At 55.0% G+C, this 25621-nt stretch overlaps 11 protein-coding genes across 11 annotated transcripts; 4 read left to right on the top strand and 7 right to left on the bottom strand.

Annotated features, from left to right (window-relative positions):
* Positions 1–595: 595 nt before the first annotated feature.
* LMH87_012300 (uncharacterized protein) lies at positions 596–1101 on the top strand (the record flags this gene model as incomplete). The annotated part of the gene is made up of 3 exons (XM_056201586.1): positions 596–606; positions 691–842; positions 911–1101. The coding sequence occupies 3 exons, from the start codon at positions 596–598 to the stop codon at positions 1099–1101; spliced, it is 354 nt and encodes a 117-aa protein (XP_056053324.1).
* A 20-nt stretch (positions 1102–1121) lies between these two features.
* LMH87_012301 (uncharacterized protein) lies at positions 1122–3016 on the top strand (the record flags this gene model as incomplete). Its single annotated transcript, XM_056201587.1, has 4 exons — positions 1122–1237; positions 1288–1418; positions 2469–2946; positions 3004–3016. 4 exons carry the CDS (start codon positions 1122–1124, stop codon positions 3014–3016), a joined length of 738 nt encoding a protein of 245 aa, XP_056053325.1.
* A 489-nt stretch (positions 3017–3505) lies between these two features.
* LMH87_012302 (uncharacterized protein) lies at positions 3506–4644 on the bottom strand (the record flags this gene model as incomplete). The annotated part of the gene is made up of 2 exons (XM_056201588.1): positions 3506–4467; positions 4539–4644. 2 exons carry the CDS (start codon positions 4642–4644, stop codon positions 3506–3508), a joined length of 1068 nt encoding a protein of 355 aa, XP_056053326.1.
* A 2771-nt stretch (positions 4645–7415) lies between these two features.
* Positions 7416–9191, bottom strand: LMH87_012303 (uncharacterized protein; the record flags this gene model as incomplete). Its single annotated transcript, XM_056201589.1, has 3 exons — positions 7416–8109; positions 8163–8667; positions 8723–9191. The coding sequence occupies 3 exons, from the start codon at positions 9189–9191 to the stop codon at positions 7416–7418; spliced, it is 1668 nt and encodes a 555-aa protein (XP_056053327.1).
* A 2036-nt stretch (positions 9192–11227) lies between these two features.
* Positions 11228–13025, bottom strand: LMH87_012304 (uncharacterized protein; the record flags this gene model as incomplete). The annotated part of the gene is made up of 3 exons (XM_056201590.1): positions 11228–12492; positions 12545–12854; positions 12942–13025. 3 exons carry the CDS (start codon positions 13023–13025, stop codon positions 11228–11230), a joined length of 1659 nt encoding a protein of 552 aa, XP_056053328.1.
* Positions 13026–15408: 2383 nt separating this feature from the next.
* LMH87_012305 (uncharacterized protein) lies at positions 15409–18667 on the top strand (the record flags this gene model as incomplete). The annotated part of the gene is made up of 4 exons (XM_056201591.1): positions 15409–15743; positions 15819–18050; positions 18105–18226; positions 18279–18667. 4 exons carry the CDS (start codon positions 15409–15411, stop codon positions 18665–18667), a joined length of 3078 nt encoding a protein of 1025 aa, XP_056053329.1.
* Positions 18668–19243: 576 nt separating this feature from the next.
* LMH87_012306 (uncharacterized protein) lies at positions 19244–20531 on the bottom strand (the record flags this gene model as incomplete). The annotated part of the gene is made up of 2 exons (XM_056201592.1): positions 19244–20280; positions 20351–20531. The coding sequence occupies 2 exons, from the start codon at positions 20529–20531 to the stop codon at positions 19244–19246; spliced, it is 1218 nt and encodes a 405-aa protein (XP_056053330.1).
* Positions 20532–21173: 642 nt separating this feature from the next.
* On the bottom strand, positions 21174–21942 carry LMH87_012307 (uncharacterized protein; the record flags this gene model as incomplete). Its single annotated transcript, XM_056201593.1, has 3 exons — positions 21174–21616; positions 21670–21873; positions 21939–21942. The coding sequence occupies 3 exons, from the start codon at positions 21940–21942 to the stop codon at positions 21174–21176; spliced, it is 651 nt and encodes a 216-aa protein (XP_056053331.1).
* An 881-nt stretch (positions 21943–22823) lies between these two features.
* Positions 22824–23534, bottom strand: LMH87_012308 (uncharacterized protein; the record flags this gene model as incomplete). Its single annotated transcript, XM_056201594.1, has 1 exon — positions 22824–23534. The coding sequence occupies one exon, from the start codon at positions 23532–23534 to the stop codon at positions 22824–22826; it is 711 nt and encodes a 236-aa protein (XP_056053332.1).
* A 126-nt stretch (positions 23535–23660) lies between these two features.
* LMH87_012309 (uncharacterized protein) lies at positions 23661–24035 on the bottom strand (the record flags this gene model as incomplete). The annotated part of the gene is made up of 1 exon (XM_056201597.1): positions 23661–24035. The coding sequence occupies one exon, from the start codon at positions 24033–24035 to the stop codon at positions 23661–23663; it is 375 nt and encodes a 124-aa protein (XP_056053333.1).
* Positions 24036–25205: 1170 nt separating this feature from the next.
* On the top strand, positions 25206–25620 carry LMH87_012310 (uncharacterized protein; the record flags this gene model as incomplete). The annotated part of the gene is made up of 2 exons (XM_056201598.1): positions 25206–25495; positions 25566–25620. 2 exons carry the CDS (start codon positions 25206–25208, stop codon positions 25618–25620), a joined length of 345 nt encoding a protein of 114 aa, XP_056053334.1.
* Position 25621: the final 1 nt, after the last annotated feature.

Raw genomic sequence — 25621 nt, forward strand, 5'->3', positions numbered from 1 at the left:
AAGAAGGCATTGTGCCAGCGCAGCGGGCGTTTCCGGTAAATATGGCACGTAAGCTGCCGTCGACAGGCGCAGAGGATGTTTGGCGGAGCTGTGGCGGGCAACTTTCTGGCGCTGGCTGAGAAATCATCACCACGACGGAGTGGGCCCCTAGGTTGAGCTCAGGAAGAGCAGCCAACCGCTGCGCTGCGGCAGCTGTGTTGACCCCGAGCTATTGAGAAGTAGATGATGGAACAGATACGGATTTAATTATGGGGGATAGAAAGCATGCTTGTACAAGGTTCACACAGGGAAGATGGTAGTTACCTATGCTTTGCTCAATTATAGACAGCTGTTTAGCGCTCCTCCACACTCCATTTGCCGCTACAGATGGTGAGCCAGCGTTTGTGATTCACCAATTCTCCGATGCACAAACCCAAGCACCGCATAAAGTGGAAGACTCGCACATGGACTGCGGATATGGGACATGAGACAAAAATAATATACCGACATATATCACGACTTTCAAGTCGACCTGGCCCTGCCTGCTTGCGCTGCTCCTTGTTGGGTACCTATGAATAAGCTGTCTGCAAGATCGCAAGCCAAACTCAGTACGTGCATGGCCCGTGCGTCAGCACCTCACGTGGGTGGTCCAACGTCTCATGCACCGAGGCGCTGCTGAGCCAAGCGCCGGCACTCATCAACACCAAACAGGTCACCGCGCCTCGTCTTTCCTGCGCGGTTTTGTGTCGTTAAGCCCCTCTCCCGCTTGCGAAACTCGCTTGGGGAGGGGTATACTGTGAGATCTGCCGGTGCTTTCGCCGCAGCGCCGGTCAAGGCAACTGCCCGCTTCCCTGGGCCCGCTCGTGAGTGACACTCATCCAGTCATTACAGGCATCCAACGCTGCTCGCTAACACGATTGCGCTCTTTCAGATTTCAACCAATCCCAATCTTCTTTGAACTCCAGCTCGATATACAACCTAAAGACTTGGACTTGTACCTCTTACTTTATCGTTAACAACATCTTTAACGCGAGACACGCCATTGATCCTCATGGCGACGCCCTAATACGCGGCGTACACAGTCACAACTTTGAGACGGCTTTTATAAAGCGGATTTGCTGAAACACTCTAGTCTTGCCAAAATGACCCATCAAGTCGCGACCCAGTCCAGTCGCCCCGAGGAGCCGCAGTGTTATAACTGCGGTGGCATGGGACACTGGGCTGTCGCCTGTCCAGAGCCAACACGCGAGACACCAGCGTAAGACGGTTTCCACTTGGCTCTAGTCCATATACTAATGTCTCTCACAGCGGACTTGCGGCTTGGAGAACTGCCTCTGCGACGCGACCCGGAAGCGGCCGCGCGCAACAGAGTGACGGTAGAAAGTCTAAAGGGCCCATCATCACCAAGTACGGTCCTCCACCACCTCCCGCAGGCTATGGTGCGCATTATCCGCCGCCTCCAGGATATCCTCCACCGCCTCATTCTTACCCTGCGCCGCCGCCGCAACCTCCTCCGTATCCTCCGCAATACCATTATCCTCCAGGCCAAGGGCAACCACCGCCACCCGTTCCACCCAACCATGGACAGCATCACTACCCGCCTCCGTCTTACCCTCCGCCTTCTGAATCTTATCCTGCGCAGCATCCACGGCCGTCATATCCAAGGCCGTCGCAAGAATATGGCACAGCGACGGGAGTGCCGCAAAGCTACGGCGGTTATCCGTACCCGGCACAAGACAGCCAGCAGTTTGTTGCACCACGGCCAGCTTACAGCGGATCATACGCACAAGGGTCTGCCAACGGCCAGAAACGCCATCCTCAGCGACCACAGCCGCTTCACAGAAGCTCTGCTTCATCGCCGCCCAAGCCTCAAGCTCCCAAGGTGGCGTCTTCTCCGCCAAAGCCAGCCGCGTCCTCTCCTCCTGCGCCCATCACTCATGCGCTACCACCAAAACCGCCAAAGAGTGTGCATGAGATTGACCACGGGCGCGATCAAAGAAATAACAAACGAAAGCACGACCAGCAAAACAGACCCAAGGACATAAAGGAGCACCATCCTGGGCGACATCATGGAAGCCCCAAAGCTATACCGGTCATCCATAACCACAATCAGGGCAATACAAATGGTCAACATCAGCAAGGGGCTCAAAATCGGCAAGGAAAACAAGGCAGTAATAGGAGACGCTCTTCTGCGGGTAACCAGGGGTCGAATCAACCCCCGATGCAACGGCAACTGTCAAAGGATTCGCTCAATGAGCGTACGCCAAGCGCACAACGGTCACCCCACGCCAATGCCGAGGGTCGCAGAAGAAGCAGCAATAGCGAGCAAACCCATGGACGCGCCAACCATAGTAAACCCGGCGATGGAATCAGACGAGACTCTCATACGCCAAAAGCAGTTGAGAAGACTCCCACACTCCTTCAAAGTATCCCGTCGCTGCCGCCAAAGCCCGTCACAGTAGTGGAAGCACATGTTCTGAAACCAACAGACGAACATGCCACCTCTGCCTTTTCCAATTCCTCAAAACTATCTGAGAGGAACGTCCGTAGCATCAACGGACACAAGGATCGGGACAATGACGACAGAAGCTCCACCGCGAGGAACAGAACGAAATCCGAGTCATCGGTGCAAGACGATGTTGAGGGTGATGGCCGGCCACCCAAGAGATTCCGACGCAGCAGTCGAGACCGATCGCGGAGCACCAGCAGAAATCGAGACATTGACGATCTGCCGCCTCTAGATCGACGAAGGTCGCGCTCACTGCAGCGACGTTCTAGCCCTTCTCGTTCGCCCCGATCAAGAACCTCATCAGTCTCAAGCCGGTCCTCAGATCTCAACTCACTTGAAGCAGAGCTGCTTGGAGTTTCGGCCCGCAGGCCTTCGACAGACTCGGAGGCGCGGCGCCGGCCAGAGAGAATTGCTCCCCCCAAGGCGAAGCGTCGCAAGCCTACCAATTCGGCCTTTAGGTAAGCCTCTACTATTTATTATGGCCCAACCCTATCAGCCAGCTAATGCAACTATAGTCGCCGATGGTAAACAGCCTCGGACTACATGTGGGCCGTTTGTCCAGACACAGCTTCCTCCGTTGATACCCAGGCACTTTTACTTTTCTTTTTGTGGGAAAGGCTATTTGATATCGATATTCAGACCCGCTCCTGGTGGCGAATATTGGGGAATTTTCAAAGCAACTTTGCACCATTTCCATTCCCCTTGTCTTGCATGTTTTTAATGGTTCCTGCAATTCTGGTATAAAGATTCTGGCGTTGATGGCTGTCAAATACCGCGATACACTTTAGCATAACAATGAAATCTTTCTGTGTTGAAGCCGGGGTCGCAAAGATGGTGAAGACACATGTTGAAGGAATAAGTTTGTGGATTGACTAAGCAAAAGGGAAAAAAAACTACTTGACAAATAGCTAACGACTCAAGGAAAATTACAGTATATGCGGCAAATCATGTTGCTTCTCACAGCGAAGCTCTATTACTCAAAAGGTTGACAAGGTCCAATGGTTGGGGGCCCAAATTTTACTGCTGCTGCTGCTGCTGCTCCAGGAGCTCGTCGTCATCCTCCTCCTCCTCGTCGGCCTGGGCGTAGTCGGGCTCGGGGACGGCCTCGCGGACAATCTCCATGCGCTTCTTGAGGCGGTAGGCGATGGCGCGCTTGCGGGCGGTGGCGTTTTGGGTAAAGGCAGCCGAGCCGCCAAAGGGGCCGGCGCCGGCGCCGTTGCGGACGCGGACGATGCAGACGTTCTTGGCGTCGCCGACGGTGCCCTCGCAGGTCATGCCGGCGGGCATCTTGACCTGCAGGGGGAAGTCGGTGTTTGTGGCGAGGGAGAGGCCCTGGATGCCGAGGCCGGGGACGTCCTGGACGACGTCGGCCTTTTGGAAGGCGCTGGCGTCCTTGCCGCCCGAGGTGCCGTCGACGTCGGCCGTCAGGGGGCCGGCGCCGTCCTGGTTGATCTGGCGGTAGACCATGCTGACGACGCCGTTGCTGTCCGAGGTGGGCAGGCCCTGCGAGGTGCCCATGCCGGCCGTGTCGGCGACCATGCTCTCGGCCTTGAGGTTGCTCTTGGTGCCGCCGCCGCCGCCGGCACCGCCGAGGAGGCCGCCGAGGCCGCCGGCTGCACCGCCTTTCTTGGCACCGCCGGCTGCACCACCAGCGCCGCCGGCAGCACCGCCGGCACCGCCGAGGAGGCCGCCAAAGAGCTGGCTGAGCTGGCGCTTGCGTTCCTCGTGGCGCTTGGCCGCGCCGGCGGGGAGGCCGCTGAGGTCGTCCTCCTGGCCGACGGCGCCCGAGGCGCCGTTGTTCTTGGGCGAGGTGTTGCTGGCGCCCATGAAGCGGGCAATGTTGACGGCGGGGTCGACGGGGCCGGTGCCCTGGGTCTTGCCCAGAGGGCTCTTTTGCATGTCGCGGTTGCGGATGATGGAGGTGTCGGCCTGCGAGCCGCAGCCGTTGGAGGAGCAATCGCGAGGAGTGCCGTCAGTGACTGGTGGAATGTGGTTAGCAGGGCTTCTTGTGGGATTGAGACGAGCTGTGGGTGTGGGAGTAGGTACGTACTGCTCAGACCGGGCATCATGACGCCGTTGTCACCCTTGATCATGGTGACGACCCCGTGGGCCGAAGCCACGGAGACGAGGGCAGCGTAGGCAAAGGCGTAGCGCATTTTGAATTGTGGAGGAAGGGGGTGGGTATATTGTGTTTTTAAGAAGAGAGAAAAGACTGTGTCAAGGAAAAAAAAAAGATTGTTTAGTAAGACAGAAGAATACCAGAGCCACCAGGGCTAATTCGAAGAATGTAGAGAAGAAGAGAGGAGGAAGAGGCTGTGAGCTGTGAGTCTGAATGAGCAAGAAAGAGAATGTTGACAACGTGGAAGAATCCATTGATTTATATAGAGCCGGCCCCGTTGGGCTCGATTAGATGAGAGATAGGGGCGGTGGCCTGTGAAGCAAAACATGTCGAGGCCAAGACGGGAAGCATCTCCGGCTCCGGGCGACGATGAGGGGGGAGGCAACCCGTTGCCGATGCAGGCTGCAAAGGGGAGACTTTTTCTGCGACGAGTTTCGAAGGTGGGTGTTGATGTTTTCACGGAGCGGTTCTGGCTCAGGGAAGCCTTGGTGTGGTTACAGCAAGTGGTATTCTTCGTCTTCTTCTCCTTTGGGGTTCGTTTCGAGACGCAGAGTGGGGCACCGGGCAGCGTGGGTACACGATAGTTACCCACACTGGCCCGGCGACGCAGGGCAGGGCTGTGTGAACGATGGAAATCGATGTGTGTAGGAAGTCTTCTGCCCTGAAACTGGAGAATTGGATCTGACAGGTTGATGTGGCGCCCGAGTCATGCTTCTTTTGGCATGACGGATGCACACTCTCCCGGGGAACCTGGGCCTTGGTTGTGCATCACCGTGAACCGCCGACGAATTGGGCCTTGCACCAGCGGTTACTATCCGAATCTATGCGCAAGTGAACCTGATTTTCCTTGGATTTTTTTTTCCCCTCTTCTTATCTTGTCTTGTAGCCGAGCAGAAGGAAGCCGGTGCTGTTCTGCGGTGGGTATGGGAGCGAGGAGGAGGGGGTGTTGCCAAATCTGGGGTTTCGTTTTGAAGCCTGTGATGAAACCTGCACTAGGGGGTTTGGTGATACTGCTGCAGGGAACAAAACAGAAACGACGGTGAAGAAAAAGTGGCGAGAGACTGTAAATACAAGATTCCATTCAAGCTTCTAGCATTGATCATTGGATTGCAGCTGGCCATTGTAGATTTGAGCCTGCAGGATGATAGGCCCTCATGTTTAATTGCACGGGGAGATGAGCTAGGGTGGCATGCAGATGGTGGCACGAGCAAGGAAACAAGGTGATACTGTTGCATTGTCCCATTTCTGCAGCGCAGTAGTCTTGTAGCGAGGGATACATGCTACGTGTGACAGGTAGAATGGTGGAATAAAGCCGCGGTAAATTTAGAAAAGGGCGTCATTAGCTGCATGAGCCTTGTCGAGAGCACTAGATTAGTGTCGATGCATTTTCTCCGAGAAACTTACATGCGCGTTACTAGACAGATGCACTAACTAGTCTGTACCACCAAAGCACCTACACTGACGGAGTGTCTATTGATTGATTTTCCAAAAATTTATAATCAATGACTTGAATGGTGGCCAAAACTTTCATGTTAAAACTACCGTCGTTGTAGAGGCTTGGCTTTTTATAAATCACCCTGCATTCGTGTAAGCGCGCCCACCCAGCGATGCAGGCAACTTTTCGGCGAACCCGCCAAACACACCAAGCGAATATGAAATGATGTGCAGCCATGTGTTCGACCTACAGAACAAATCCTATCAAATTATGCGTTTTGCATGACATGGTTCCCTGTCACGGAAAAAGAAGCCCAAAATAGCGCCGACGCAGAGAATGGTTCCAGGCGGGCAGGCAGAGCTGGGCTGGGGGGGGGGGGGGGGGGTCTGAAACGCCAACCTGTCGCGGTCGCTGTTTCTGCTTTCCAAGCTTCACGTATAACACGGGGTCGTTCTGCCTCACCTGCGCCGATCGTTTTTTTTTTTTCGCTTCTTCACAGCGGAACAGATTTTCATGGCATAGAGCACATCAGTGATTTGTTTCTCCTTGGAATCATTGCAAAAATAAAATTACAATGCAAGACCGTGCCTGGAATTGACTGGATCTTTCGTCGTCTACATCTTCCTCCGAGTGCCGGCTGTGGGGCACGGAGCTCGTCTTGATTCCACCGGCTCCGTGACAAGGGAGAGTTTCCAACCACCACCTCGGAACGGAACAGAACAAACCCCCAAGGGGAACACGGGAACGAGTAAAGGGTTCCAGCAAGATTGCCGTCGCCTGCGGAACCTTTATTTTTAGAGCGCTGCAATCCCTCCCCCCCGTTTAGGCCGGCCGTGTCTCGAACATGATTCGCAACGCGCATATAAACAAGGAGCGGCGCTTATTACCCACCCATGGCTATATAGCACCGCCCGCATAGCGCTGCCCGGGCTGAAGCTGGAGCGTGGTTTTCCCTTTTTATTCCCAGCTCCAGTTTTGGCATTTCTGTTGCCCTCAGAAATAGCCATGAAACACGTCTCGCAGCCTGTCCTTTTCTCTTTCCTTGAATATCGGAGAATTGCTTCTGTCCGAATATCCCCCCGCCCCCCGCCCTCCCGTAACAGGCGCGTGCAATTCGCTGCGTCAATGTTCAGATCATGCAGACTTGGGGAAAAAATAATGCGAGGGAATGAAAAAACAAAGCAGTGAAAAATTCGTATGGATGCGGTAGAATGACATTACACTACAGACGATTTCCAGTTCCGTCCCTCTATCCAATCTCGCCCCATTACATCATCCTCCGGTCCTTTCTATAAATCAAAAAGCCAAACGCCATACTAAAAAGAGGCGAGGAAAAGAAAAAGACAAAATATCCCAGTCCCAACTTTTCCGATTTATACAATCAGGTTCTCAAATCCCATTTCCTTCAGCCCTTGCAGCCAATTAACATCCTCATCTTCTGGCCGCGTGTCCTGCATCTGCCAAGTCGCCTTGAGCATCTCAATAGCACCAAAAACATAGCCCCAGGGACACACTTTCCAAATCTCCATCAATCGAGTCAGTGTCCACATCCGTTTCTCCGTATCTCGCGTTTCGGCGCCCGCGATAAACGTCGGCCAAGACGACGCTTTAAAGTACGGGTCCTGCTCGCTAATCTGCGACAGGTGACTCAGAATGTCGTCGACCAGAAAGTACTTGTTCACGGCCCCTACGGCCCGAGCCAGCGGTACTGCCTGCAAGATGTAGAGACAGACGGCAGAGCGATGCGCCGACGCCACGTGGATGCGACTTTCGATGTCCGTCACGTTGGAAGCCTGCTGAAGCTGCATCGCCCACGCTGTAATATCAAAATCGAGCGCTTCGTCAATCAGCTTGAGCGCCTGGTCCGCAACACCGAGGGTCCAGTCTGTACATGGCGGCTCATAAGAGAGCTGCGAGGCCGATAATATAATTTGCAAGATTTCTGACGGGCACGACAGGTAGCTGTTGACCTCGGTCCTCTTCAACACCGGCAAGAGTTCAAAGGCGTAGTGAGTAATTTGGGCCGCCCAAGGTCCAGTGGCCAGTGTCGAGCCCAATATGTGGTAGCTGTTGCAAATTAGCCTCAATGTGTATAATAAGCCCTTCCGTTAACTACTTACATGAAGCAGTCCGCCACAACACAGTCCCGGAGCTTCCGACTAGTTGCATCCCTCGGCTTCGTCGCGGTCAGGAGAGCCAGCACGTTGCTGGCGCCAGCCAGATGCGCCTTCCAGCTCTTTGCATCTCCTCGCTCAAGATCAATCAAGTCAAATTTGACGAAAAAGTGCATCGCTGCCAGAGTCACTTCGCTTCCTGCCGGGTCCAGTGTGTCAAGGACCCCGCGAAGGTGGCCCATGGCCTTTTGTTTGGCCGTAAGAGCATCAATCACGGCTGAGCGAGACACTAAATCCCTAGAGCGAAGCTGAGCCAGGTAGCCACCGGGGTCAGATATGCCAGTTGAGAGCGGCGTATTGGGGCTGAAGCTGTTGGCCCAGTGCAGAGCCGACGTAGCAACAATGATATTCAGCAACAGAGGATTTTTCCGGGTCAGCGGAATGAGCTCTCGGAACGGGTTGGTCCCTGGTCCGTCGCGAGCAACCAGGTCCTGGCAGACTCTGTTGGCAACTGTTCGCAGTGTTAGTGTCGGTTGAATCGCGAGCTCAAGGCAACTCAAGCTTACAATGAGCAAGGTAGCCCCTCGAGTTTCGATCCAGATCTTGAAAAATGGGATCAGTCAACTGACTCGGCGCAAGGTACGCGCCATGGCTTCCCGGTTGCTGCTGATTACTGCTCGGCGGAGACGGCATTGCAGCGTCGACATCGTGCTGGGCACCTGTACCCGTGGTTATAGCGCGCTGGCGGTCTGGAACGGCGCCCATGTCCGCTGGCGCCAACTGCGGTGGACCGCTGTGGAGGACCAGGCTGGGGTGCCCCGCAACACCATGATTTTCGCCCTGGGCCGTCCGCCTGGCTCCTGGCGATGGCTTCACCTTGCCCTGCGCATCAATGCCTTCGGTCCACACATAGACCTTTCCGTAGCCTAGGCATTCCTGCCCAGTAATGGTGCACTTGTTGCATGTTGGCCACGAGCGGTCACAGCGAAGACGCCGGCGACGACAATTGTGGCAGGGTTTGTTGTTTTGCGGCATAGACCAGGGAGTTTAGCGCCTCGTGGCGACGCGCAGGCTGATCAAACAGCGACGCCAAGGGGCCCCAGGAATCTCGTGAGCGGGAGGGTTTGAGGCTGGCTTTGCCGGTCGGGGAGGGTGGGATAGAGCACGAGCAGGAGCACGGTCGCGAGAGGGACAGCGGCGGTTGCTGTGTTGGACGCGCTCAACAGTGCATGAACAGCATGGCTGTCGGGCTTCGAGGAGTCGGTTGTTACACGTCTGTCTTCTGTCGATGGCCCAACGGCGCGGCGGATGACGGCACTTGGTTGCGTCAGGGTTGCGTCGATGGAAGGAGCAGGAAAGTTGACGGGCCAAGGAGGGAACCTGGGTGGTGAGGAGCAAAAGGACCGGTGCCACTTGGTAGCTCAAAATGGAGCCGCGAGCGCCCAAACGCTTGCGAAAGAAAGATGAGGCTTGACTAAGTGAGGCGGCAGTAAAATTGAGGAAGTTGACAAAATGAGCTCGGTAGCTCGACCGGGGCTGCTTGGACAAATTAAACAGGCACTGGGTGGCGGGTGGCTGCCCGGTGGCAAGGTGCGCTTCCGAGAGGGGGACTGGTGAGAGTCGGCGATACGACAAACAGAAGAAAAAAAGTTGCTCCCTCCAACTCCAAACATCTTTTTCCCATCTTAAATATCCCCTCTTCACTGTCCAGCCTCCGTATCTCACTATTGCGTCTTCCGTCCGCGTACAAATACTCGCTGCCTTGTCCGTTCTTTACGCTGACCCTCTCCCCATCCCGCACAATGTCACGATGCGCAAGGACTGGTCCACGAACATGTTTGCTCCGAAGTCCTAGGTCTGTCTTGTTGCATTCCCCACTTGGCACCTGCTGACACTTCCATCTATAATGTGACCTAGGTATGCGGGCATGAACCGGCTGCTTTTTCGTCCTCAGCTCGTCGCCACAAGCTCATTCATTCCAAGGGTGCACAGCCTGTGGTGGGACCTTGGTGCTAATTGGACCCCGAACTGGCCGAAAAGCTTGTCCGGCCTGGAACGCTCCATCCAGAGGCCACACCGTCTCCAAAAGAGGAAATCAACTGTGCACTGGCGTCGACGCCAACGTTTTGTTCCATGCGACAATGGCGACTGCGACTTTTTTTTTTTTTTTTTTTTTGCGTGATTGCACAATGCCGCGGTCGACGGGACATTCTACAGAATCGCACACCAGCATTCGAAGCCCCGAGAAGCCATCCGCAGAGCTATAGCCGTCGCGTCGGTTGCTACCCGCACGTCTTACCCTGAACAAACTCTAAGAGATGCGTATACAGTACTCAGCACTGTATCACCAACCTGCACCACAACCCGACTCGTTCCCGCCGTGGCTGTCCAGACAAGCTGAGATGGCGCGCATCTATTCGAGCCGCCACTCACAGCCTTTGATTAGTGTTTCTTCAGCTACCGTATTCTCCGCAGCCCTTCTTCTGTTGTCCGCTGTCGGATCCTTAAATTGCGCGGCCCACTTGATATGTGTTGGGGTGCGCCGTGTGGTGCGTTCGGAGGTGCGGTGAAGCCCTGAGCGCCACATAAACCGAAATAATGTCGCCGAATGACATCCAGTCCAACAAGCCCGGTTGGCTAAGTGGTATAGCGTCTCACTAGTATTTATACGGTGAAATGAGAAGATCATGCGTTCGATTCGCATACTGGGCAGGTTTTTTTGCCATGTGCGCGGGTAAATCTCCTTGCGCGCTGGCTACCGCTTTTTGCTGTGCCATCACGTCCTTCAAGGTTCACGCAGCGTGGAGGGGCCGAGACCATCCACATAAATAAGCACCCAGTAATAAGGCTCGCCTTTTCCCTCTTATAATGTGCACTAGCCAGGCGAATCACAACGGGCCTCTAGCGAGATAACAGAGCGGACAGCATCACGAACACAACAGACTTCGAGACACACAAATTCACAATTGCATTTCGAAACATTGCTATATAGTCGTTTTTATTCATCATCACTCATGAAATAGTGCACCGCCCGACGGTAGCCAAAGCCGTCATGCAGCCGGCAACACCGTCTATGCCATCGTTTTTGAGTTCTTGGACTCCAGTTCCGCGACGCCAACGTCCATTTCCTCGTCTGGCATCTTCTCGTCGTGGTATTGCGGTCGAAAGTCTTCGTCCTCGACACCAATTTCCATCCAGACTTTGCTTGTCGCAGGCACAGGGAACAACTTGCAGAGCGCATAGTAGATGCCCACCGAAACACCAAACCCGGTGAAGAAGTTGACCTGAAAAATGTACATTGCGCCCTGAGGTACAGTGGCGCCGACCGCGCCAGCAAAGCCGACTACATTGATGAGGATACCGCAAATGTATGCAGCGTATGCACGCCAGTTGACGCCATACGTGTAATAGTACGGACCTGTCTTCCGAGCATTGTACAAGTCGTTGACGCAGAGGAAACCTTTGCGCACAAAGTAATAGTCTGCCACAATGACACCAGTGATGGAGCTGAGGAACACGCTGTATGCCGACAGATAGGTAGTGAACTTGCTCGAGGAGCCAACAAAGTTGTAGGGACATATTGCCAGGCCAACAATGGCGCAAATGTAGCTACCGCGTCGAATATCGATGTAGCGGGGGACAAGAGCTGCCAAGCTGGTGCCCGTAGAGACAGAATTCGCGGAAACGTTGGTACCCAACTGCGCGAATGCCAGCGTAAACGCAATCACAAAGACACCGAACCGGTCTGCAGAGCTGCCGTCGTCGATGAACTTGCCAAGTAGAAGGACAGGATTCCAAACATATTCCCCGTAAATAACCGCAGATGACGACGAGACCAGAATGCCGTAGAGAGATGTGATGGCGAACGAGGTCGGAATGATGACTAGCTGTGGCCAAGCAGCGTGGGCAGGCTTGCGAGCAAAGCGGGTAAAGTCGCTGGCGTTGGCAATGAGCGTCGCGAAGTTGCCAATCGATGACATGATGCCCTTGACAATTTCCCAAGCCAGGTCGGAGCCTTGAAGAGTGGTTGGCTGACTGATGATCGGGCCGGCCCCCTTGGCGCGAACGAGTGCCCAGACGAGAAACGCCGTGGCGCCGGCTGGAGCAATGAATGCCTTGGCCGTGAACAAGTGTCGGAGCTTGTGCACCGGAAACCAGAGCACAGGCAGAGACAGCAGCCAAAAGATGATGAACGAGACGTATTCGGGGGTGTTTGTCGCCGAGGTGCCAAACGCACCTGGCATCTTGGTGGCATCCCACGACGTCCAGATTGAGCGGATCATGACGTACACACACTGGCCACCGATGTACGCGACGACTCCATACCAAACACACGCTGCGCACGAGTTAGTGTACGTGGGCAGTCGAGCTGGAAGTGCGCAACTTACACATTGCGGCACGATTGAATATCGGCCATGCGCTGCCCCAGACACCAAAAGAAGCGCGGCTCAGAGCAGGGAAGCTGAGATGGTAGATGGCGCCGATGCGACCGCTGATGACGATGAAGACGGCGGAGATGGCGTAGCCTATCCAGACGCACAGCCACGCCTGCCACCACGAGAGGCCACCGGCAATCATGGAAGAGGAAATCATCCATGTGCCGATGTTGACACTATCGGCGATCCAGAAGCCGACATAGTTCCAGGCGCCCCAAAGCCGGCGCTCCTTCTCGACCGGTTTCAGATCGAGATTGTAGAGCTGTAGCCAGAGAAGCAAATTAGTGAAGATTCAACGAATGCAATCGATTCGAATGCATTGTTCACGCGTGGTAAGGGCGGTCCGCACCATGAGCTGGGCCGAGGTCAGGCCAGGCTCCGTCTCAACGGCCAGCTTATCAGCCCAATACTTGGCATGTCCCACGACCGACATGATTGCGGTAGTCGAAGATGCGAAGCGGAAAAAAAGAGGAGGAGAATTCAAGAATTGGCAAGGACGGGAATGTGATTTTCTATATTTATAAAAAGGTAAAACAGAAGGATTGGGGGGGATTGTCGTGGATGACGACTGGAGAACTAGAACTGGGTATATTCTGGGGCCGGCAGCGGGAAAGCTTCCATTGACGTTGGAGGAGGTATTCTGGGCTACCTTGAGAAAAGAAGAAGCAGGCAATGTGCCGAGATAAGAACATGGGTAGAGGGGGATGGCGCTGTCTATTTATCTACACGACTTGTCAAGGGACGGAGACATGGAGCGAGCACGGTTTGTTTTGGGTGTCATGCGACGGACCGGCAGGCTGGCTTGGACACGGCGGCCAGGTCCGATGGGTGGCGTCGTCAGCCACTGGGGGGTGCAATAGCGCCCTGAACGGAATCAACTAACTTATTAGTGCAGTATGGGGGGGGGGGGGGTTGGACTAGGACGTGCAGGAAGAGAGAGATCTGGGAGTTGTGGCGACTCCAACGAGGCCCTGTCGGGAGAGGGCGTCACTACGTGGTTCGAATAGAGGATGAGTGAGTGTTGACGAGATAGGCAGGGAGATGGTGAGAAGTGATCGGGAAGATTGAAGAAGAAGAAAATGTGTTTTGAGAAGAGGAAGACGGGAGCAACTCACGATTGCGATGAGCAGAGTGATGGCCTGAATGTGGAAACAAAAGAGAAAGATTGACATGGCGAGTGGGCTCTGGCCGACCTCGGAATAGGGAATCTTGTGAGGCCCAGTCGGCCAGGAAGGATGCGATTTACTTTCCCCGCATTTTTCTGTGCGCGCCTTGGCAAAAGCCCTTGCGATAGATAGCGAGATATGAGCGGCGCGCGCTGGTTTTTGAAAAGATAGGGAAATTTGAGAAGCCGAGTCGAGCAAGCAGCGGCGTTGCTATCGGTTCATTTAAGCTTTCAATGCATCCGTCGTATAAAACAAAAATCTGGTCCATCAGACTTTTCCCTGGTCATGATGCATGTTTTTATGCATCGCATGTAGCACACCTGGTCTCGACATTTACCGAGAGCGTGGCGCCTGTCATCTCTGGGGGATTGGGGGGGCGTCTTGGCTCGATTTTCCATTACTCGATAGAATCGAGCAATTCCGGGTGTTTAGGGTGGCGGGATGGCGTAGGGCGCCGCCAGCATTTGGCTTGGTGGCTTTCTGGTGTGAGACAGGCAGCAGGGAAAACGCGGGGTACAGTACAGAAACGGAGCCGGTTCATCATTTGCCGTGCAGAGAGGCATTGGAGACTGCCATGAGGAGAGAAAAAAGGAATTTGGAATACCACAGATTGTTGGAGTTCTCGTGAGGGGAATTGTAGACTACTGGGGTAGTTACTGTGCGGAAATGGCCGAACTGCGTTGTTGCATGTGATGGTATTAGTGTGCTGTTGGTGATGGCTGGTGAGTAAGAAAATGCCTATGAGGCGTCTCCGAGGTGTACTATCAGTGCAGGCAAACTCCACTGTGTAAGAGAGACAGCGATAATTTGCTTCATTAGACTTCACTTTTCGTCCATTGGTGAGTGTAAAACAATATTTTGTTTCATACTGCTAGAGTTTTATACAACGGTCTATTGTATTGTGTTTTTCCTCGAGTCTCACTCGTGCCGCTAATTATCCGTCGACTGTGCATGCAATGATGCGAGCGGTAATGCAATGCGTCGCATCTCGCCCATCTCCTCAAATTAGTCGTGCTTGCTAAGTTCCAGTTAAAACCCGTCGTGAAAGCGCGTTCACCGACGTGCTACAGCCTTGATGGTTGCTGGCATGAGGTGAGGCGTTTGCACACCAAGAGCTGGCAGCTTCCCAGTCAACCAGTGCTTCCCTAGGGTAGCAGTTTGGCAGCTGGCAGATGGCAACAGTGACCCCGCCATAAGCCGGCCTCGCGAGCTCTCTTGCCCCGCCAACTCGCGCCCGCCAAAGCCCTCCGCCTATTGTACCTACCTTGCTACCTAACTTAGTTAACTATGTACCTAGCGAAGGTGACCCCTGTTGCCCTGTAGCTAGCTAGCCAACTCTGCGCCTCCTTCCACTTTATCACCGCCATTCACGCGTCTACACAAAAACATTCCCGCTTTTTTTTCTCAACTCAACTTCTTCATGTTGCCATATCCCGGGGACTAGCCAGCTATCCTGCATCAGACAACGGGATCATTTGTGTCTGTTTGACTTTATCTTTCTATCATTGCCTGCACAGTCTCATCTTTCCCCAAGTCTCGTTCGATAGACTTGTTTCGCATGCGATAAATACCCCTCCATTTCTCTCTAGTCTTTTTTTTCCCTTACCGCATCCCCCCCCGCCTACACCCCGCCACCCGCCAGCATCAGCCATGGAGGACCAGCTACTCCAGCTGCTTGCGGCTACCGCACAGGCCGACCAGAATCAGCGTATCAGTGCCGAGATAGAGCTCAAGAGAGCCCAGACGAACCCGGCATACTCGGTGTCCCTGGCCAAGATTGCCTCCCACACCTCAGTCGACATTGCCACGCGCCAGCTGGCCCTCAGCACTTTGCGTCTTTTCATTGAGAACAACTGGTCGAGTGATGATCCTGGCTCCGAGCCTCCCATTCCCATTGCCGAAGATACCAGACAGCTCGTTCGGCAGGCTCTCCTGGACCTGGCCCTCAGCGCCGAAGATGATCGCAAAGTCAAGATTGCTGCTAGGTATGCCACGGGACTCGGCCTTCACACCCTCTAGCTTTTATTTCATGTCCTACTAATGCTGACCTTACTCTACAGTTACGCCGTCGGAAAAATTGCGATTCACGACTTCCCCGAAGAGTGGCCTGCCCTCCTCCCCACCGTTCTGGCCGTCTTCCCCAACGGCAACGACTCTCAGCTACATGGTGCTCTCCGAGTCCTCGGCGACCTCGTCGAAGAGAGCTTGAGCGAAGATCAGTTCTTTACCATGGCAAGAGATATTGCCAGCACCCTTACTCAGGTTGCCATAAGCCAGGACCGCAAGCCTCTCATCAGATCTCTGGCCATCTCTGTCTTCCGGGGCTGTTTCGACCTGATGAACATGGTCAAGGAGGACCATGCTACTGAAGTTAACGCCTTTGCCGAAGAGCTTCTTAAGGATTGGAACCCCTTCTTCCTCAATGTTCTCAAGAGCCCACTTCCCGAAGCGGATGCTAGCACTGGCGCCCAGCCCACGGAGTGGAATAGCGTCATCTCCCTCAAGCTTCAAGTTGTCAAGACGTTGCTCCGCATCCGCCGAGTCTTTCCAAACCTCTTGCTCCCTCAGAGCGCTACTCTCTTCACCGCTGTTTGGGAAGAACTCATCACCTTGCTGCCCAGCTACGAATGTCTCTACATTGACAATGATGCCCAGGGCCGCCTCGAAGATGTCGACAATCTTCCATACACTCTGGACTTCTTGGTCCTTGAAGAGCTCGACTTCTTGAATCAGTGCTTCCGTGCTCCTCCCGTCCAAGCAGAGCTTGATGGACAGCTCAAGGCTCACCCAAATGCCCATGAAGTACCTTGGATGGTGGATATCATGAAGCTCCTCGTAGGCTACTCGCGTGTTATCCATGAAGAAGAGGAACTCTGGGATATCGACTGCTCTCTCTACCTGGCAGAAGAGACGTCGGTTACCGCCAACTACACTGCGCGAACTGCGGCTGGAGATCTGCTCATCAAGATGGGGGAATGGTTTAATGAAAAGACCATCGACGGGCTGTTTGGCTACACCAAGGCCTTGTTTCCCAGCGGGGGCTGGAGAAGCCAGGAAGCCGCCCTGTATCTCTTTGTCATGCTGGCAGGAGACTTCCAGGACGTGGATAAAGAGATCCCCGAGGTTGTGGCTCACGCATATCTCGAGCTTGTTGACTATGCCATTAACCGAGCTGAAGAGCCACTCCTCCGTGCTCGTGGCTACCTCCTTGCCGGAATTCTTGGTCGCTCCTACGACCCTCCCACCGCTCTTCTCGACCGAGTCATCAACTCCATCAACGCCGAGGAGTCGGAAGTCGTCAAAGTTGCTTGCGTCAAGGCAATCAACGATCTCATCGACGCAGGCAAGGTTCCTGAGGACCGTCAGCTCTCCATCATCAATGCCGTCCAGACATACATGAACGGTAGGGATCCCGAGGAGATGGAGGAGGCTGATGAGTTACTTGTGACATTGACTGGCGCCGTTCGCGCTGCCATTAGCCTCGACCACCAAATTGCCCTGTCGGCCGAGGTCCGCGCTGTCGATCTTCTCTTCCTGCTCGCCAAACTTGGATCGAGTAACTTTCAGGTCTCCATTCTCGTCAGCGAGGCTTTTGAGGAACTTGTCATTAGCCTGTCCGACCATGATTCCTTCTCCCGCCTCTCTGCCATTGTTATTCCGACCCTCACTGCAGCATTCGATGTTGGCGACGTCACTTCTGATAGCCCCCTCGTCTCAATCGCCGCTGAGTTGCTCGCTGTCGTGGCCGAGAATGCCCCCAGCCCGCTGCCCGAGGGCTTTATTGCTGCTACCTTGCCAAAACTCAGCACGTTGTTGATGCAATCCAACGAGGGTGACATCCTTAGGTCTGGGTCTCGCACCGTCAAGTTTCTGCTTATGCATGACCATCAACAAGTTCTAAGCTGGCAGGATGCTAGCGGTCGGTCTGGTCTTGAAGTCTGTCTTCACATTATCGATCGCCTACTCGGCCCCGCCGTCGAAGACAACTCTGCCTCTGAGGTCGGTGGTCTAGCGGCCGAGCTTGTGGAGAAGGCCGGCCAAGAACGCCTGGGACCTTTCCTTCCGCAGTTACTCCAGGCTGTCGCGAACCGTTTGGCCGTCGCCCAAGCGGCTGCCATTATTCAATCCCTAATCCTTGTCTTCGCACGCCTCTCTCTTAACGGCGCTCAGGATGTTGTTGAGTTCTTGAGTCAGATCCAGATCAACTCCGAAGAAAGTGGTCTGCAAATCGTCATGTCAAAATGGCTAGAAAACTCTGTCAGCTTTGCTGGCTATGATGAAATTCGCCAAAAGTAAGTGACATTGCAAATTCCGTGTCGCTGTACTTTCTGACCAACATTTTCCAGTGTCATCGCGCTGTCTAAGCTATTTGCATTGAATGATAATCGTCTTGCAGAGATCCCTGTCAAAGGTGATTTGATTGTAGATGATGACGGGATGATTAAGACACGCTCGCGCGCTAAGCAACGTATGTGCATCTTGAATCTGTCAACTTGAGCGGCCGCTGACCTCACTTCTAGACCCTGACGAGTATTCAATTATCCCTGCCCAGCTCAAAATCATCAAAGTTCTGATTGAGGAGCTGTTGTCTGCCTCTGGAAGCCGCGCTACTGCCAATCTCGCCTCGGCAGCTGTGGCTAACGATGCGCTACTCGGTGAAGACGACGGTGAAGACGGCTGGGAAGACGACGAGACGCTTGACTTGACACTCAACTCCGTTAAGGGTGACCTGATGTCGTTTATGGAGAATGGCGGCCAGCGCCAGCGTGATGACCAGACCCAGGCCTACCTCGCAGATTTCTTTATCCGCGCTGCTCAGGAAGACATTGGCCAGTTCAACCAGTGGTACCCCAAACTCTCGGAGGAGGAACGCCAGAAGCTGCATGAACTGGCAAACACGGCACAGTAGAGTGAGTGCCCAGACAAGAAAACTGCTGCCCGGGCGGAAATCCCGTTTATCCCCGAATACAACTGTTCCATAAGATCCAAGGCCTTGCGCTCCGCCAGGAGATACGACCGCTCCTCTCTCATTTAGTGATAGTGAGGCAAAAGAAGATCAGAGTCATTGAGGACCTGGCAACGGAACGAGGAAGTATACATGGGAGCGAAACATTCTTTCTTTTGCATTATACCGTATGTCATAATGGCATGGATGTGTCAACACGACATAAAAAATGGTGGAATAGCGTCATTTGTTAGACCATTGCTAGATTAAAAAATCGAAGTTGAATTAACAAGCTTATTGGTAGACGCACAGCGAACAGGCGTATACTTTTGAGTTGATTTCCATTTGCGAGCTATTTGCAGACTTTAGATCAGCGTACAAGCACCCTCCGCCCTTGGGTTCCAACATGGTTAATTCACCACTGCCTAAAATTTCATAAGTCGTTTTCGTCGTCATTTAAAAGGAAGCCCTTGCCATTGGCGTTTCGAAAAACCCTACTCGTACAATCTTGTCTTTGACTCCTCTCTCTTCTTTCCTTGCTTAGATGATGCCACCGCCACCAAACGGGTGGCCACCCTGTCCACTACCAGGTCCCGGGAAGCGAGGGCCGCCGCCAGGACCGAGGGGATCATATCGTGCTCCAGGTGGAACTTGGGGGTCAAACTCGCCACCGCTACCCTGGCCTGGACCGGTGCGTCCTCCCTGACCAGCAAAGAGGGGATCGTCAAAGGTCGGGTGCATGCCGCCTCCGCTGCCAAAGCCACCGCTGCCACCTAGGCCGCTCGGTAGCCCGGATCCGCGGAAGGGGTCGTTGGGACCAAGCCCGGGTGGGTGCAGGTCGTCGTGGCCAATGTTGAACGGCGAGCGGCCGCTGCCGGGCATGACGAGGCCGCCGTGGCCACCCATACCAGCGGGCGGACGGTTAATGTCGTACTCGTCCTCGAAGCCGGGCGGCATAAACTCGCCGCTGGGCGCGCCGGGACGGGGCCGCGCCGACTCGGGCAGCTCGCCGGGTCGCGGTACGAGCATGTCGGCCGGCGAGGGCTGCTGCGCGCGGCCGGCCAGCGGATGGTTGGGGTCCTGGCGCTCCTGCTGGAAGCGCTCCTCGCGCAGCCTGCGCTCCTCGGCGGCGCTGTCGGCGCGGGCCTCGACCTGCGCGGCGGCAGCGCCGCTTCCCAGCAGGTTCTGGACGATCTTGGTGCGGACGTCCTGCAGGAGCGTGGCGACGGCGGTGCTGGAGACGAAGACGCGGTGCAGCTTGTCGACGAGGTCCTGGCGATCGCTGGTGTCGTTGCCGTCGGCGTCGAGGATGATGCGCACGGGCAGGTTGCTGGACTGGACAACGTCGCGGATGGCCACGTCGAAGCGGTGTATGCCGTTGGTATCGGAGGAGGAGGAGGAGGGGGAAGAGCGTGTGCCGCGGATCTCGACCCGGGCGCCCATCTTGTCGACGCGGAAGATGTAGGTCGTCGGCTTGGTGTCTTGCTGCTGGTCGCCGTGGGTGTAGACGAAGCCGAGGGAGCCGAAGCCGGCGTTCCAGCAGGCGGGGAGGCGGGGAGCGAGAGATTCACACTCGGCTGGTTGGGAGAATTTCTGTGTAAGTTTCGAGAAAGAGAGAGAGAGATGTGGAAGAGGGGAAGAGCGTACCTAGTGGTCTGTCCTCGTGGAAGCCGACGAGCTTGAAGCCCAGCGCTGTGAGGTACGAGTGGACGAGCAGGCCGACGGCCTCGTATGAGCTGGCCAGGTCGGACGAGTCGTCGCCTTGCGTGTGCGTGGGCAGGGCCTTGGCCATGCCCTCGAGGACGGCCGTCGTGCTGAGCGCCGACATCTTTTTTGAGCGGAGATGTGATGAACTGTGGCGGGGGTTGGAGGAAAGAAGGAGGGGTAAAATCCAGATGGGTCGAGGAGCGCACTGTGAAGTATCGGGAATTGAAAATGCGTTCGTGATCGGGACTAGTGTCGATGGAAGATGGAGGCTTGATGGAGAAGAAACGAGGTGGCGAACCGTTGGCCCTTATAGATGGAGAGACGGAGAGGGAGAGAGAAGGGGGATGGATGCTGATGCTAAGTAGAGCTTCGTCATGGCTTTTGCTGCCTTCTGCCCGCCTCAGCCCTATATGTGGAGTCGATGCCCGGCCAGACGCGGGGCAGAAGGGCCGCTAACAGGCTTCATGTAGGTATTTAGGCAGCCGGTGTTGGCGTGACGGCCTCGGCTCGGAGTATTTCTCTTCTTTTATTTCACATCATCTAATGCAACTCTATCTACAATTGGCCTGGCGGCAGCATTTCGGAAAGACTGACCATATAGCGCGCTAGCCTTGTCCTGCTCATACAGCTCTGCCTCGTGAACCCCGTCCTGCATGTACTCTTGTGGGTACGGTGAGCGGTGCAAGTATGACCCCGCCGTCTGCCACCATGTTGAGTATATGGACTCTGATCTAGCATCAATTGGTCTGTTGGCCTCAGTGCCTCAGTAACCCCAGTGCTCCAAGTAGGCTTCGATCCGCTTCCGCGACTTGGCCACCCATCCCTGGATCTGCTCCGCGGACTGGCCCTCGTAGAACCGCGGCAGCAGCCAGTGGAACGTCATCAGCTCCTGCGCGAACCACCACACGTTTGAGACGTCGTCGGCTCCCTCCACGCTGCAGGGTCGCCGGGCGCCTTGCGCGGCCAGGGCGTCATTCCACGCTTTGCCAATCGCAAACCGCGCATCCACTGGGCGAGGGCCGACGAAGCCGTTGAGCACCAGGTCGCGCAGACCGTCCTCGGGCTCCGCGACGCCGAGCAGAATACCCTGAAATTCGGGAAACGAGTAGAGAAACTCGGTGATGGTGCTGCCGACGTGGCCAAAGTCAAAGTCCACGACGGCGACGAGGCGGTTTGAGGGCCAGTCGAAGAGAAGATTGGGCAGAGCTTGCTTTGTTAGTCCTACCGGTGGTCTTGTTTGGGGCATGGAATCAACACACTCAAATCGCCGTGAACTAGCGTCGGCTTGTGTTCAGGCACGTTGGACAGGATCTTGCCAAGCCCGTTTGCGACAAACGCATCGATTCGCTCTCGAAGGCCAGGCGTGTCCCTCCAGCCGTTGAGGGCTGCGACACTTTCGCTCTGCGCCAGCTGCCACTCCAGCGTTGCCTGCAAATACTCGGCATATGTCGCAAAGGGCCCTCCTGTGCGGAAGATGATTTTAGTGGTCGACATGTTTCCGGCGTCATCAAACGTGAGGCCGCCGTACCCATCAACGGGCAGTTGATAGTCTTGCAAGGCCTTGGCCACGGCGGCTAGCTGCTTGCAGACAAAGGCAACGTCTGGCTCGCTCAACGCGCGCAGATCATTATGCGATAGTTGCTCGCCGTGCTTGAACTCTTGGAGAATGTAGCCCAAGTCGCTTGCGTCTGCCCAATCGAAGACGCGGGGGACCAGCAAAGGATCAACATGTTCAAGAGCCTTTCGTGCCAGTGTAAGACACGAAACCTCGTTGCGGATCCGGACGGAGTCCTCGACGTTGTTGTCGCCCTTGGCGATGCGCATCACCAGGCGCGAAGTGCCAGCAGGAACTGCTACGGTCAGCGGCTTGGGGTTCTGGCATGTCTTCTCCGACTCGCTGGCTTTGGAAAGGCTGATCATGTATACATGGTTGTTTGTGGCCACGATGTTCTTCTCAATGGTGAAGTCGTGTGCCGCAACACCAAGCACATCGGCCATGGCTTTGTCAATCAAAGAGTGATGGGCGTCTTGCTGAACCTGGGATGTCATCATGCCAGTCAGTTTTTGCGAGTGGACGAGATTTCTGTCTTGCTGATCTGCTTGCAGGCCGGGAGATTCTAAACTGTCGACGGAGGTTCCAATGATTATTTTGCAAATCTACGAGGTGCGCAATACAGAGTCGAGCACGTTATTTATATCAGTAAAGGTCCAGCCAGCTACACTCAACTGGCCGTCTAGAACAGGATATAAGATGCTCTTGGACACGGTACGGGCACAAGTGCCCGCATTCACCCCCCGACCAGCTAAAACTGTTAGTGCGCACACTAACAGCGCCACTACTTGGCTATCTTATTTTAACGACATGTCACCACGAATTGTGCTAAATCTCACCAGCCGAGTCGGCGAGAGCTAGTTAATATCGACTGAAATAATCTCGCCCGGTCTGCCTCTCTCCATGCATCGCACCATGCACAAAACAGTAGCCTCGGACCCGAAAGCCACGTTCACCATCCGGCCGCAGCACTAGAGGATACGTGCATCCAAGTGGAACAAATACACCATCGCCTGGGGCGACAGGGGCAATGCAGCATCCCATGCTCCTGTCGTGCATGACGAAGAAGCTCGACTCTGGATACTCGAAATCCCACACCGGCTTTCCAAACACAGTGCCATCGCCTTGCTCGTCGGGGCCTGAGAAAGATGATCCCGTGTACTTTGCAGAGTCCTCGACGCCAAGGACCGACTTCAAGTATGCGACAAAGTTCCTCGCCAATTTCGCTTCCTCTGCCGGCTTACAAGCCTCGTCTTGTCCATAGCAGAGTGACGTCGCGCAAGCAGTCAGCGTGTCCTCGGACAGTGGAAAGCCGTTATCCTGGCTCTCGGCGACTAGACAAAGAATTTTCTGCCAAGTGGACGCCAGATCCAGATCGAGTTCGCCGGATGCCGGTGGTCCGCCGCGGAACACCGTCTCCCGGTAGGTCGATGCGGACCGCACCCCCCCTAGAAAAGAGCCCTTCAGTGACAGGTTGAAATTTTCTCTGTCCACGGCCCAGTGCGCTTCAAAGTCTCCTGCCGGCCTCCAAGGCATGGGGCTGCCGAACCGAACGGGGTTCCGTAACAGCATGGCCTCGTCCCAAAACGGGATCCAGGAAGGGCGGCCCTCGACGGCCGAAACGTACAGCAGGGCATTCGTGTTCTTGTAGTTGAGCAGAGACGCCTCCACCACATCCCGGTATGTTTGAAGCGTGGCCTAGCTGTAATCAGGATCGAGAAGCGCGCCGCCCGCGCGGCAGTTCATCATCTCCCGCAGTCCATACACCACGTCCCGCGCGTCGGAGGCGACAAAGTTGGACGCGAGATACAGTATGTGCAGCCAGTTGCTGGCCGAGCGCAGCTCAGACGGCGCCGTCGACGCCCAGTAGCAAAAGGTGCTGCCAAAGTCGCCGCATTTGCGGGCAAAGGTGGACTCGAGCACCATGTACCCGGCGACGAGCTCCATAGCCTCCCACGAGATGACATGTCTTCCACAAAATGTTGGCCGGCTACGGTTGGCGTTGATCTCCTGGATGAACCATACGTGCGTAAAGTAGGGGTGCCTGTAGAGCCAGAGCACCGCATCCCACATGTCGCGCGGGACGACGCTGCACTCGCTCGGCAGAGCCAGACGGTGGCGGTTCTCGAATAGCACCGTGTGATAGATTTACTCCACGGCTGACAGACCTTCTAGAGAGATGTCGAGCTGCTGGCATATAAGCTCTGCGACTTGCTGCACAGAGCGGACAGCGAGCGCCGCTTGTCCGGCGTCGTTGTCGGGCCCGAGCCAGATCAGCACCGAGGTTGCCTTTTCGAAAATGCGGCGCATCTGTCGAACCTGCGCGCCGCGCTCAGGGATATCATTCTGATTCGTGCTATTTACAGAAGGGAGGCGTGTCGGGTTCGTGAGAGATGCACATTATTGAGATGGAGAAGAGATCAATTACCAAATTGCATCAACCCATATGTATCGTGGCATCTCTTCGTGTCGCAAGTGAAGCAGCGCACTGTGAAGATTTTTGGTCACTCCGAGTATCCTATCGTGCACTAATATCAGGTCTTTGGGGGTCGGATCCCCCGCAAGCGTAGGATATGGCCTCGTACTGGCACCCGTCGGACCACTGGACTTCTTCCAATGTGCATTGGACTGGCGCATAACCATGTCCAGGCAGAAGCTTTGCGATGTGAAAGGATATTGCATGTCGCAGAGCAGAGTATTCATATGGCCCGGGAGCTTCTTGTACTGTCTCCATGGAATCAGTTGTCTTGCCGATACGCTCGCTGGATGCGATGAACGATAATGGAGCCTGGCCGCCCCCGCATTGCTAGCTGAGTATAAAAGCTGAATAATTGGACTGGACTTTTACATCTACCAATCGTGACTTGCAGGAGACAGGGCTGCGAGGCAATGCAGGGTGGCGTTGGTAGAGCCGTTCCATATGAAACGGGCATACAAAGCAGCCGAGTGATCTACCGAAAGAGATATCTTTCCTTTGTGCTAAAAAAAAGAAGAAAACAACCATTCGAGCTCACAAAATCTTCTGCACAAGACCGTAAAGTTTTTCTGAGCGACGTGGGATCGGAGCAAGGTCGTCGTACAAATGTTCTCTTACACGCCCTGGCTGGCACATGGGTCTGTCTGTTGAGACACGGCGTCGTTGCCCCTCACGTTGACCACCTACAAACACCCGCCACTCGTACGGCACCGAAGCACACTATAGCCTGCGATTCCGCGACGTAAACAGTTCCCGACGAAGAAAATATGGCATCTCCAGCAGTGCCTCGATTCAGCTTCATCTTCCACGCGCCGCTCGCTGCCGTGGACGCTTGCAAGGCCGCCATCTTCAAGGCGGGCGCGGGGCGCTATCCGGGTCCGGGAAGCTACACCGAGTGCTGCTGGTCCATCAAGGGAACTGGCCAGTTTCGACCGGGAGCGACGGCGAATCCCAACATTGGGTCTGTTGGTGCTTTGGAGCATGTGGAAGAGGTCCGCGTCGAGACGCTTTGCGTCGGCGAGGATGTTGCGCGACGCGCAGTGGCCGCGCTGAAAGAGTAGGTACACGATTTGTTTCCCTGTCCAGAAAAGAGAGAGAAAAAATATACTAATTTTTGCAACATTCAGAGCCCACCCATATGAAGAACCTTCATACAAGGTAATTCGGTTGGAAGATTTCTAAA

The sequence above is a fragment of the Akanthomyces muscarius genome, chromosome 4 (assembly GCF_028009165.1).
Source record: "Akanthomyces muscarius strain Ve6 chromosome 4, whole genome shotgun sequence".
Taxonomy (NCBI): domain Eukaryota; kingdom Fungi; phylum Ascomycota; class Sordariomycetes; order Hypocreales; family Cordycipitaceae; genus Akanthomyces; species Akanthomyces muscarius.